This window comes from Acipenser ruthenus, chromosome 15, assembly GCF_902713425.1.
Source record: "Acipenser ruthenus chromosome 15, fAciRut3.2 maternal haplotype, whole genome shotgun sequence".
Lineage (NCBI taxonomy): Eukaryota > Metazoa > Chordata > Actinopteri > Acipenseriformes > Acipenseridae > Acipenser > Acipenser ruthenus.
This window is the reverse complement of record NC_081203.1, coordinates 32,937,558-32,951,235: the sequence shown is the minus strand read 5'-3', so window position 1 is coordinate 32,951,235 and position 13,678 is coordinate 32,937,558. Positions and strand designations below refer to the sequence as shown.

The 13,678-nt window shown below is 37.4% G+C and overlaps 1 protein-coding gene across 2 annotated transcripts in view; it reads left to right on the top strand.

Annotated features, from left to right (window-relative positions):
* Positions 1-11,888, top strand: part of LOC117422415 (protein jagged-2-like) — a 38,106-nt gene extending 26,218 nt beyond the window's left edge. For both annotated transcript variants that reach the window (XM_058988000.1, XM_058987999.1), the window contains 14 exons: positions 1,662-1,812; positions 2,159-2,323; positions 2,412-2,525; positions 2,631-2,744; positions 2,899-3,012; positions 3,245-3,361; positions 4,512-4,539; positions 5,050-5,135; positions 5,894-6,007; positions 6,539-6,654; positions 7,659-7,910; positions 8,042-8,173; positions 8,702-8,849; positions 9,941-11,888. In XM_058988000.1, coding sequence (XP_058843983.1) covers positions 1,662-1,812; positions 2,159-2,323; positions 2,412-2,525; positions 2,631-2,744; positions 2,899-3,012; positions 3,245-3,361; positions 4,512-4,539; positions 5,050-5,135; positions 5,894-6,007; positions 6,539-6,654; positions 7,659-7,910; positions 8,042-8,173; positions 8,702-8,849; positions 9,941-10,416 — 2,127 coding nt within the window. In that variant the 3' untranslated portion in view covers positions 10,417-11,888. The remainder of the gene's footprint in view (positions 1-1,661; positions 1,813-2,158; positions 2,324-2,411; positions 2,526-2,630; positions 2,745-2,898; positions 3,013-3,244; positions 3,362-4,511; positions 4,540-5,049; positions 5,136-5,893; positions 6,008-6,538; positions 6,655-7,658; positions 7,911-8,041; positions 8,174-8,701; positions 8,850-9,940) is intronic.
* Positions 11,889-13,678: the final 1,790 nt, after the last annotated feature.

Below are 13,678 nucleotides of genomic sequence, written 5' to 3'. Positions count from 1 at the left end.
AATGGGCAGCCATTATGAAACATTTTCCATTAAACAGGGATGTCGCCCGATATGTTCGGAGTAACAAGCAAATAAGTCACAAGTGCAGCCTGAAGCTACGCAATCTGCCTTCCTTACTACTTCTATTATTCAGATATTGTGGTGACATGTATTGTACTCCTTAAATACTTGGAGTAATTGAAAGCTGAGACATGAAGAATAGTCTCAGCTACAGTGTTCTTTTTACATTCAGAATGTTATATTGCTGTGAGTTATTGTTTTAAGATGCAGAGGTAACTTCTGCATACACCTATTGGCAGACTTAGTTTGGACACGATGAAGATTGAATTATAAAATTCCAGCGCACTTAAGTAACCAGGCGTTAACAGAATTGAACAAGTATAGGGGTAATGACTGCACTTTGAATGTTTGGTAATGATTGGACCCTGACGATTTTTAGCACAAGCCTCCTTACTGATCAGATGCTGACTGCAGCTCAAGCAGCAGCTTGCTCTTGCTTTTAATGGGATTACTGAAAGGGTACTGTTGTCTCGCAACAAGAAACCATACGAAAACAGGGTGTAGCAGATCAAAACACTTTTTTGATAGTGAGAGCTGACCAGCTTTACTCAAGCATAGCAGGGAACTCGTGCCACACTTTAGACATAAAAACTGTCGGCTAAACTTGTGATTGGTGTTTGGTTTTTTTTTACCAGTAAAGGATTTTCCATTTGGGTGGGTGTGTGTGTTCCAAATTCAATTGTATAGTAATAACATACTTTCGTAGTGTGTGTCTGAAATTATATATATATATATATATATATATATATATATATATATATATATATATATATATATATATATATATATATATATATATATATGCATATATGCATGCCTTAATTTATAATTAATAAAATAATCAGGTGAAAAAGCAATACCTTTACTAAGTAATCGCATTGCCTTTTGTGTGGTGTTTCCACTGGCATTTGTAAAACAATCGTACGACTGAGCTTAGAGTACCCATCTGCTTTCATTTCCCATCGTCTGCATTCATGAGTACAAGAAACCAGACAGCATTGACTTTGTTTAAAAAGAACAAAGGCGTGAGCGAACACTTAACTATAGACTCCATCCTATCACAGGACTCGAGCAAACCTACAAGTCCAGCTCGATGGTTAATTTAATCAACTGGGCTACGTGAAAGACTATTGAGGTTCAGTATTTCCATAAAAGGCAATAGTGGTAATGATGGTTTACAAGCTTTAAAGTTTTGTTTAAGGTTGAGATTTTTTTTCCTAACGTGTGACTTACAAAAACATTAACTGTGAAATATGACCGCATCTGCATGATTTAATGCTTTTGTCCTTACTTTTTTCCCTCTTAGTTTAAAAAAAAAAATATATATATATTGAAAACTGCTTTAGCTTCAAGTCATGTGCTAAATAGGGCTTTATGTAATCTATGAGCTAGCTGCCTCTGGTAACCTTCTTAACAAGATTAGTCCTGTTGAGGACGCTAAGATGTTTACAGTAAAAGATCTCAGGCTTGAAGATGCATCATCTTTTTAATAAGATTACAGGATGACTGCTTGGGTTTACCCTTTCCATTTTCATCTGTGTATTCAAAGGGTTTCGCACTACCAGTGACTCTAATGTTTCAATAATGTTTTCTTGTTTCAGGTTAAAAGTAATCCCTGTAACCCCAACCCTTGCCAGAATCAAGCTTCATGTTATAATGTTGGAGGAGATTACTACTGTGCCTGTTCTGAAGACTATGAGGGAAAAAACTGCTCCGCCTTCAAAGATCATTGCAAAAACACCCCTTGCGAAGGTACCCGCATTCTATCACCAGCATGATTGATTGATTGATTGATTATTTTTTTTCTTCTATTCTACTTTCTTGATTTTACAAGTAACGCTATAAAATTAAGTTTCAGAAATACCCAAATAAGGATCTATGTACTTGGATGCCAATACCATATTTGAAACATGCAGAAAACCTCTTTCTAGTAGTTCTGTTGGTACTGGTATGGGGAATCACATTTTGATTTCCGGTCATTGCATCATTAAACTGCAGTTTCTTCATATTATGGTGTAGCCAATAGACTATCAATGAACCTGAGCATCGCGGATTAAAATATAATTTGCCTTCTCACTTTTTTTTTTTTTTTTTTAAGTAATCGACAGTTGCACCATAGCAGTTGCAACCAACACCACCCAGGAAGGTTTGCGGTATATTTCCTCCAATGTGTGCGGACCACATGGGCAATGCATTAGCCAACCAGGAGGAAACTTTACTTGTGCTTGTGAAAAAGGATTTACTGGGATATACTGTCATGAAAGTAAGCGAGGAATTTTAAACCTATTGCTTTTGGTGTTTGCGTGCTTGGGTGGACCATATCTGATTTTCTTTTTCTAATTTAATTTTAGATGTTAATGACTGCATTACCAATCCCTGCAAAAATGGAGGAACATGCATCGATGGAATAAATTCATTTCAGTGCTTCTGTCATGATGGCTGGGAGGGGAATTTATGTGAGATTAGTAAGTGTATTTTCTATTAGACAACTTGTGTCCTATTTTAATTGCTCTGCTGTCTTTTTTTTTTTTTTTTTTTTTTTTATACTGATGCGTGTTTCGTTTCCTCAGATGTAGATGACTGTCGTCACAACCTTTGCAAAAATGGTGGCAAATGTGTGGACTTGGTAAATGATTTCTACTGTGAATGCCAGAATAGTTGGAAAGGCAAAACCTGTCATTCACGTAAGCATTTTTTGTTTTCTTCCTCCTGATTTGGTTTGATTTTGTTGGTTGTCTTTACACTGTCTTTGTAAAGACTCAATGAGACAGCAGTGTGTCATAGCTTATCTGCTTTAGCTTTATTTAGAGTTTAACAGGCATGCTGTTTTCTTTTCAGGTGAAAACCAGTGTGATGCAAACACGTGCAGCAACGGTGGGACCTGCTATGATGTTGGAGATGCTTTTCGATGTGCCTGCCCTCCTGAATGGGGTGGCAGTACATGTAATACTGGTGAGCTTCTTGCCTTTTGCTTCTATATAATTGTTGCAATAAACAGTAGTTCATGAGGTTAAGCCTGTCCTGGGACTTGGCCAGGAAGTAATGATTTCTAATAGTTTGTTAAAATGGCTAAACAGTGTATTTTACACCAGTGCAGTAACTGCTGTTGCTTTTCATAAATGATCTTCAAGAATCTTCGAGTTGAAGCTAAATTGATTTAATTTATTTATTTTTTAATTTGCAGCAAAGAACAGCAGTTGTACTCCAATCCCTTGTCAGAATGGTGGAACGTGTGTTGGAGGAGGCGATACCTTTACATGCATCTGCAAGGAAGGTTGGGAAGGAGCCACCTGCACACAGAGTAAGAATTTTTTTTGTGTGTGTCAAAGCGAAAATCTTTGCAAGAGTATGCATGCATTTTAAATAGCTTTTGGGCAGGGAATGTATTGGCATGGAAAGAGCTCATTTTGCTTTTTGTTCTGGGTTTAAGTGGGTGGTTTGTTATCCTTGAAGGATAACCTTTTCAGTTTTGTAGGAACATACCAACATTTAAGGTGGGGTTAGATATTTCAAGACTTAACTTGCACAAAATATTGAACATTGCACAAGTATGCATCTCTCAGTCAACCAGATTGATCCTTTTCTTTTATTCAGACAAAAGCTGCATTTAAAATTAAAATAAAAATAAATGATTATATATATATATATATATATATATATATATATATATATATATATATATATATATATATATTTTCTTTTTTTTTTATTTTTTTTTATTTATTTATTTTTTTTTCAAATCTGTAGATTTGGGGGGGGGGATTACATTTGCATAATGATTCTAAATATTATGACTTTGTTAGATGTTGTGGTGGAAAGAACACAACTGCAAATGTAATTAAGTACTAGAAAAGACAGCTTGGATCTGTTGAATGTAAAAACTAAAACAATGACACAGTAGCTGTCAACCCCCCCCCCCCCCCCCCCCCCCCCCCCCGAAACAGTCCAGCCCAGCATTTCAGCTGGTCCCCCACCAGCTACTTGGACTGTAATGTCATACTTTCTCCTGCTGGGAAAGGGGTTCACAGGTTAATATATACAATAGTTTTTATTTCACACTTTTGCATGTGTCCTTAAAAGGCAAAAGGCAGGCAGAATTTAACAGTGAAGCCGCTAGAACATAGTGTTGTAGTTCAAAATTACCTTTTGCCGCATTCATTTTTTTTATTGCTCTCTTGTATCTACATGTAGTAAGGAATCATAGAGCATCTGTGCAAATGTTACAATGATTTCAATAATAAAGTTGCCAATAGTATAAAGTTATTGAAGCAGTTATATGAGAATACCCTTGGATTGTAAACCATATTACATTATATAAATATCCCACATGTCATCGGAACTGGAAAGGAATTAGTTTTATTTACGTAAATCGTTTTATTCTGGATGACTATTTCCCTTTTTAAATCAGGATTGATTTATAATGTTAATTTTCCTTTTTTTTTTTTATGTAGATACCAATGACTGCAATCCTCACCCTTGGTAAGTTACTCTACAATATCTTGAATATTCTTTAGTATAATTTTATGCAACACCACAAAAATGCATTTTGGTCAAGTAACAACAGCTATGAATAGAGAATCTTCAGTATATTCTGTTCACCTTACCACATTTTGGCTTGGCTGTTAATAAATTGAATGATCTGAAACTGTCTTCTGATTTAACTGTCAAAATTGACTTGGTCCTTTTGTGAATTTTTTACCTTCTGTTACAGATTAACAAAAAAAGAAATTGAAGTGCCTCTTTGGTTTTTGCGTTCTGCAATTTAATTAAACAAGCCTGGATAATTTCGGGGAAAAGAGAATAAATTCCATCACTCTGCGTATCTTCATTGTTAAAGCAAAAGAGAAAAAAAAGATCTCAGCATGACAGTTGGGGATTTGCATTTGATGGCCATACATTGCTTGCCTTTGTGAAGCCCCACGCTCTCGTCTGGGCTTGTGATGGTTCCGTGAGAGGATTTCACTCTAATAGGAGGGTTTGTTTTTACAGCTACAATGGCGGTATCTGTGTGGACGGCGTCAATTGGTTTCGATGTGAATGTGCACCAGGTTTCGCTGGACCAGACTGCAGAATCAGTAAGTGCCTGTAATGTGATGGAGGAGGGAGGGGGAGGGCTGGCTGTTGGGCTGTCATTGTGACCCAGCTCCCTGGTTACTCCTCAGCCTTCGACCTTTCGTGTTGTGTTGAGGTCAGCTGTACCCCCAAATAATGAAGCAAGCGCTAACCGGAATAATTCATTGACATGGAAACTCTTCTCACCTCTGAGACAATAGGGTCCTTTGTGAAATTGGTGATGTCTTCTGTTTTTTTTTTTTGTTTGTTTTTTTGTTTTTTTTATATTCTGACATGCTTCTGGCAGAGTTGGCATAAGAAATCGAGGAGGAGGGGATGAAGGGGATGGGGGGTGGGGAGAGAAGCTGGATTTACATTTTGCTTACATGCAGTTTCCATTGAGCTTTGGGTGTAAACATGAGGAATCCCTTGTGGCATCACATGATCCCCAAGCTCCCAGATGGTAAACAATTCATACCAATGCCTGTTAACAGGATTTAATGGGAGGTTTATGTTAATTCTATGAACTTAATGAGTACATTTTCTTCCTACACTTAAGTCCTGTTTATCATGCTTTTATTTTTATTTTTAAGTCAGCCAATTATGAAGCCTTAATTGCCTCAAGTGAACAATTTATTTAATGTAGTAACTTGGTAAAAGGGATGACTCTAAAGCCAAGCAATTGTGGTGCCTGATTGCACACTATGAGATAATGGAAAACCTTCAATGCTCTGCATTTAGTAGTTTTTGCTGATTTTTCATTTGCTGTTTTTCTAAACAGACATAGATGAATGCCAGTCATCCCCTTGTGCGTATGGTGCCACTTGCGTTGATGAAATATATGGGTACAGGTGCACCTGCCCTCCTGGCAGAGCCGGCCCCAGATGCCAGGAAGGTAATAATGATTTTAGATTTGCTTGTAAAGCTACTTGCTCAAGCTTGTGCCTCCCTGGGGTAAAGGAGGGGACACTGGTGATTTTACTGTTTTAACAATAAGTTAGGTACGGATCGAGAGAGAGTTAACTGTCGAAGCTGTGTATAAATAAAATAAATTGGGAGGGAGAGGTGGGATTCCTTGGTAACGATAATATGTAAATGTATACAGAGTTAACTGTACAATTATTCATTGTTTCAAGTGTTTTGGATGCAGACATCTGCTTTTTAATGTGCATGTGTGTTACGGATGGTAATAAATAAAGGCTGGGATAAGTGCCACAAATTAGTTGTAGCATACCAGAATATATACACTCGTCCATTTTCCACAACTAGTGTGGAAGCATTTTGTGAAACTTGTTTATCTGTTAAAGCAGGAAGCCAGTAACTTGTAAACTCACATTCTGTTTATACAGCACAGGTCATTTATTAATTAACAAGGTTTGAAGTGATTGACTTACAAGTGTGTGTTTTTTGTTCCATGATCTCCTAGTTATTGGCATTGGAAAGCCATGCAGGTATGCTGGTCTTCAATTCCCCCATGGAAGCAGATGGGAGCAGGAATGCAATACTTGTCAATGTTTCGCTGGAAACATCGCTTGTACCAAGGTACATTCTTTTATTTTTTTTCTTGTATTTTTCTGTATTTGATTCCCAAAGTTACATAGAGAGCCAATAGTTACCAAAATGTTTAAACTGGATTCTTATACTGGTATGGTTGTTGAACTGCTTCTTCAACTGGATGTTTTAAACACTCAAGGTTTTGAGCAGAGCAGCCCAATGTGAAGTTTTGTGAGGTTGGGCAGAAAGACAAACGGTGAGATTCTATTTGCCTTCATAACACCTCCACAGGCCTTTTTTGAAGAGATTTCTCAGCCATCTTGGCTTAATGTTTTACAGCGTCCTGCCTCCGCCCAGTTGATTAAAGCTCAATTAAGTTTAGTTTTTGTTTGCTTTTAATCGGCAAATATAAATGTTAAGTAAACTAACGTTATCTTGAATTAGTTTGTTTTTTTCCCCTTGTAATGCTTTTGTTTTCAATTTATGGCTCTTAACATTTGGCTATTTAAATAGTCATTTTCTGTGCTATAGTGTTCCTGTCTTTAAAATAACTACAAAAGTGAATGCATTTACAATAAAAAAAAACATGTTTGTCATGTTCCATAAACAAGAATTGACCTCAAGGATATACTGTAGATACCAGTCTTGAAATTTCATTTTTGCAATGCTTTCTTCCAAAGGGACAAGTAGATGAATGATTGCTATTTTGTTGTAACAGTTCATTCTGATATGGCAGAAAAAGCACAGACTTTTTTTTTTTTTTTTTTTTTGTGATTCATAGAGCTAGTGATCTGGACAGAATTTTACTCAAGCTTTCAAGACCACACAGGTCTCTCTTCCAAACTGTTTTAAACTCGGTGAACTCTCCATCATTTATCATGTGATTTAAGGGGCCTGTGTGGTCACTACACTTGTATAATATTCTGTCAGACAACTTATCACTTGCTCTTCAGATTCTTTATGAAAGCCAGACGATGACGAGGAACTGTTCTTTATTAAAAGTTCCTAAGACACAACTTCACTTCTTGTTTTTATTCCCCTTGCATGTGCAGGTTTTGTGCGGTAGAAAGCCTTGCCTTTTACAGAAGCGTCCCGGACAAGAGAACCACCATTGCCCTGCAGGTCAAAAATGTCAGGAACACAATTTCTTCACCTGTTTTTCACCACCTTGCCACGAATGGGGTGTCTGCAGTGCCCCGGAGCCTCCTGTGCCCATTAACACCGAATGCCAGCCGCATACGGGCTACTTGGATAACAGCTGTGCGCGGATCACGCTCATTTTTAACAAAGACAAAGTACCACAGGTGAGTCCAGTCATCAAATAAAAATAAATCCTGTGTGAAACCACAGATTCAAACTCATTTTGCTGGCCTGAGACCAGTGGTGATACTGTCAAATGCAAATAGCTTACATTTCTGCTGTGTGTTTTAAACAGGGCACCACTGTGGAAAACATCTGCACTGAACTGAAGTATCTCCCAGGAACAAGGATGCTTGCCAAGGAGAGATCTCTGCTGGTGCTTTGTGACCTCTCCTACTCCAATGAAAATGCTATTGAAGTGGCTATAGTAAGTACTCCTGTTTTAGATGTACACCACCAGAAAACTGTGGGGGGGGGGGGGGGAATGTATAAATCCCATAAAACATAATTTCATCTTATAGCATGCAGTTTGTTTCCATGCTACAAAGAACAAAGAGAGAGAGGGTTTGAGTGATTTTTAGTTACTTTAAAATGTGGAACCGGTTAAAATATAAGTTGTGATGCAAAGGTATTGTATAATAAGAAATGTAAATGACTTCAGGTCTAGTGCTTTGGAATGGTTACAGTAAGTACAGTGGTAATTTAGAGATAGCAAGGACACATTGAAGACAATTTCAGTGTAGTGAAGATTCAGATAAAAGTGCAAACACTGGCTGGAACAGATTCCTACACTAGCTCTGGAATAAGGACTCTGGTTTACGCAGAAATACTTTGCTGTCTAAAGGATCTGATCTTGGATGGCTAAATATATGCTGCCAATAACTTCATCACATTTGCAAAAACACTTTTTTTCTTTTTTTTTTTTTTTTTAAATGTATTGTTCTTTCTTTCTTAGTCGTTTGTGGATGACGAGCAGGACCACGGCCTTATCCAGGATGCTGCCAGTACAATCATCAACACGCTCTCCAAAAGACAGAACAGCACCCTCATGCTGGCTGTAGTAGAAGTCAAAGTGGAAACCCAAGTCATGGGGAAATCAACGGGTGAGTGGAGCTGGTAATAATGGCCATATATGGACACTCCCACTGAGTCCCACTGATCAGTGTTTGCTTTGGAGAGACTTGCTGCTTGTCTGGGGCTATCAATCTTTTATTGCGCATGGATAACATCAGCTCTGCCTGCAAAGTTGCTTTTAAAATGTGTTTTGATCATGTTTTTGGTCATACATACATACATAGGTTTTTTACAGTGTGTTTTTAAAATGTAATATATCTGTTTTTTTTGTTTTGTTTTGTTTTTCCAGACATGGTTTGTCTTGCTAGGTATTTTAGTATGGTGGGCTTGATTTTACTTTGGTCAGTTCTACTGTACTTCCTAATGTCTGGTGCCTTTACAGAATCATTGGTCTGGACTATTCAATTTCAAGTGCTTTGTTGGCATGACTGGTTATTACAAGTATTGCCAAAGCAATGATGGGTAAATTCCATCTTTACAATTGACATTTAAAACATATGTAAATGTTACATTAAGTAAATAAAACAAACCCAGTATACGTAAAACAAATCGCAACAATGATAATGATATATGTATTCTATAACTATTTATTTTATTTAATTCTTCTCCTCCTCCCTGTGTGAGGAGCCTCGGTGTCACTCCCTGTCCCTCAGGCTGACACAGGCGCTTGTGAATTGGCCTGCCTCTTTTAATGCAGCTGGTTTCCTCTCCCAAGAGGATGGGGAGTTTTTCATGGTCTTGCAGGTCTGGGAATTGTTTGCAGAGATTTTCTATTTTTTAGAAGAAGGTTTCTCTTAATGATTATATTTGGAGCACTGCACTAGAAAGCGTAACACTGACTATTAGCTTCACTTCTACCAATCTCAGTCAAGGTGTGACACACTTGCTAGTTCAGTTTGACCTGGGATGATGAGCTGAGATGATTGTTGAATATTTTATACCTATCTACATAATTTTAGATCCTTTGTTAGCATCGGTGCCAGGGGCTGTCCCTCTTTTGTATAGAGTTTGGGCACACTGTCTTCTGCCACTTGAACGGGAGCACGTTGAGAACGCATCTTGTATGAACTCCTCAATCAAAATAAGACTGACCTAGATTTTGTTTTTCTCCTCTACGTAGATTACCTGGTTCCTGTTCTGTGTGTGGTGTTCACCCTTCTCTGTGTTTTCTGCATCGCCATCTGTATCTGGTGGACCAGGAAGAGGAGAAAAGAGAGGGAAAGAAGCCGTCCATCCATAGAGGAGAATGTTAACAATCAGTGGGAACCGCTGAATCCTATTAGGAATCCTATAGATAAGCCATGCAGTAACAGAGACATGCAGTATGAATGCAAAAAATTAATGTCTCCTCCAAACAGAACTTGCGAGGGAGAGGAAGAGGAGGAGCAGGAGCAGGAGAGGGCCAGCATGGAAGTAGACAAGTGCCCTTCCCACAAATGCACAAAAACTTTATTGCATGGGAAAGGGGATGTTGTCAGCACAGCAAACAGCACTCCGGTGAAGCAACCACACCGAACGGCCTACAGCTCAAAGGACAATAGATGTAAAAATGTAAATGCAGCTCTCAGCAAAGACGCGAGAGACAATTGCGTATGAAAAAAATAAATAAATCCTCCGTGCCTACTTAAGCATGTATGTAAAAATGAATGCACGTAGTCGTCTTCATCATGGACTTCAAACCATCTTAACCATTTAAAAATATAAATAAATTCCAGTGGTTCTATTTTACGTAACATTTCTCCAGTATTTTTTTTTTTCTGTTTAAGTTATTTGTGGTTCAGTGACAAGGCTGATAGGTTTCTTTTGAGAGTTGATATATATTATGTGCATATATATATATTTTTTGTACAGTTAATTATCTTACTCTATGTACCAGAGGAGGAAGGTGCCTCCAATTTGAAATGTACTGTTTAAGAAAGAGGGGGGGAAAAAAATGTATAAAGACAAATTTTGTAATTGTTTACAGTTTTTTTTTTTTTGCTACTTTGTGTAGTTTTATAGGACAGAAGGGGTGAGACTTTTGTGAACATTAAAACAATATTCAGTATATCAATGAATGGCAGCTCACAGCACTTGTTACAGTTGTTTCTACTGTCAGTCATTCTTTGTTTTTTCAACAGAATTTTCCTTATACAATACAAAACAGCGTAGTGACTTTGCAGTTGAATCAAGTGGCCTTTTTGTCTTAACTTCTAGGATTGCAGTATTTATGCTTGTAGCAGGTGCCTTGTGATTTCAGTTTGTATTGCAGCTGTCAGACTGCCCTACCAGTTTAACAATAAAACAAAGGGAAGATCTCATTCAGAAGACTTTGTTTGTTTTGTTTGTTTTGTATTTGATCAAAACAATTTTGTACATATGTATATAGTAAAGGAATCGCTATGTATATTTGAATTTAGTAACAAGACAATTCACACTTTTTTTTTAAATGCCATTCCTTTTTATTTGTTTGAAGAAAAAGATGTTTTATGATGGTTTAAATGTTTATACAAAGTGTAACTATACATTAAGAACATAATTATTGTCAAATATAATCACTGGTTATGTGTAAATGTATACAGACGTTTGTTTGCTTTACAGAATGATTATTTCTCTCCCCCCACCCTCCCCGCCCGTTACTGCTTCAGTTTAAGATACATTTGTTTGTACCATACTTAAGTTTTAATTTGTGAATGTCAAACATGTGATACTATTTGTGAAACAGATGTCTGCTTTGGATACAGACCTAATGAAGGGAACAATTTAAAAAATATATATACTGGAATATAAAAATGGATTACCTCTTAAGTGGTAGTGACTATAGATATTTTTTATTTTTATTTTTTTTTTATAATCACCATTTTTAGGGAATAACATTGAATTAAGGAAGCCACCCACAAAAAAATTAAACTGATAGATACTGTTTGGGGGTGGGGGGGATTTAAGTGTAAGCATAGCTTAAATTTGTAATGATTTTGTACAAAAGAACAGTTGCTTTGCAAAGTCATTGGTTCGTTGGTGCATTTTGTTTGACATGTTCTTTAGAAATAACTTAAATATATTTATTAAAGCATTTTATAACCATGTAATCCATATGCCTTTTTATGTTTTTTTTTTTGTTTTTTTTTGTTTCAAATCAGAAAACAAAACCTGGTAGGAATTTCTTCATGGCTTTTTTGTGAACATTCAATGTATACAGTTATGTTTCTCTCTTGAACCAATGAACTTTTTCTCTCTTTCCCCTGCCCCCCTCCCCGACCAATGTAAACAGAGGTAATGCATGTGTGAAAGATGCCATCATAAGTTCAAATTAGTATATGTAATACCTTCACAGATGAGCCGTTCCATGAAAAATGTAACGTTTATCTGCAAATCCATTCAGTTTTGATGTCCCCGTGTGTGTGTTTGGAAGGACCCATCATCACAAACCTATTGGGCTAGCCAAAATTAACATTTTCATGTTTCCCATTTTTTGACTAGTGTTTTTCTCTGACCTTTTGCATGTTCTGGACTAGAAACTACCTCTTGGGTCAGGGATATAATGTTGAGTGTGAAAATCTACCAACTACCTTCTACTTATAAAATGCTGAACTTGATGGAAACTGCATGTTGCCTCAGCTTACAGATAAGGCTCAATAAGAAAGCTGCATTTTAATTTAAGTTACGTAGTAGTGTTAGATACTTGTAAATGTGACCAAATATGGGACTTAGACATTTTGTCACTTCTGTGCCGAACCAAAAGTATTCTCCCCCCCCCCCCCCCCCCCCCCCATATGTACACTTCCGTTCCAACTTGTTAATGGTAACGTTCTACTTTAAGAATACAATACTACAGCCTGCTGGCATATCGTCATTGTTTCAAAGCACTGGATCAATAAAACTGTTTCATAAGGATTTTTTTTAATTTGTTTTATTTTTTATATTTCGCCTATGACTCTCGTTGCATGGTCTGGTCTGACATCAGTCAGCCAATGAAATTGTTTCCTCCTCCTTGTTTCGTTCCCCATAAATATTTCATTAAGAAAAGTTTAGACTTATTTATAATCCTTGGCCTGCTGGGGATTTTGTCAGACTAATGACTGCACTTTGCTGAGAAGCACAGGATTTCTTTACAGCTTGGGTCTTGTGGTAAAAGCACTTAGTGTTTCTCTATATGCTGTACAGACACTGTAACCCTGTGCTGGTCTCGGGCTACTAAATAGATGCCTCCTCTCCTTGCAACTAGATTTAATTTTCTTGTCATTTTTCATATAGGTGGTCATATTCGCATGATAGTCTGGACTGTTTCAAAATTGAAAATCAAACCACACATCTTTGAAGACTAATCCTACATTTAAATATAATACTACACTGGAATGACACCCTCACTTGTGTTCCAATACGTGTAGAGAAAGGTATGTAGCGCTACTGAGATTTATCTTCGGTCTTGATGCTTGTAACTGACTAGCTTTAAGGTGATGATTTGCTTCGTGAACCCTTAGAAAAAGCAGATCCAATGCTCTTGTCTGGAGGTGTTCCTGTTCTGTGTGCATTCTTGTTTCCATGCTGAAGTCTGGGGGTGGAGAATGGCAGGAGGTGGCGATACCCACTTCTCTGGGAAATCTGATGGTATCTTTGACTTCCACGAGACAGACAAGCCATCAGTTTTCTGTCACACCTTTAGGACAGCCCCATTCAACAGCACAGCCCCCTATAATCTGTGCTGGCGTGTTTACAGTTGAAACCCGGCCAACTGAGGCAGAATGTCGAGGCGAGACTTTTATTCCCATAGGCAAATAATTTTCTACTCACGAAACAGCCAACACCCTTCCCAACCACCCTCTTCCCCCCCGGAGTTTGCTCCTAAAAGAACAGGTAAGAAGTTGTATTGTACATACAT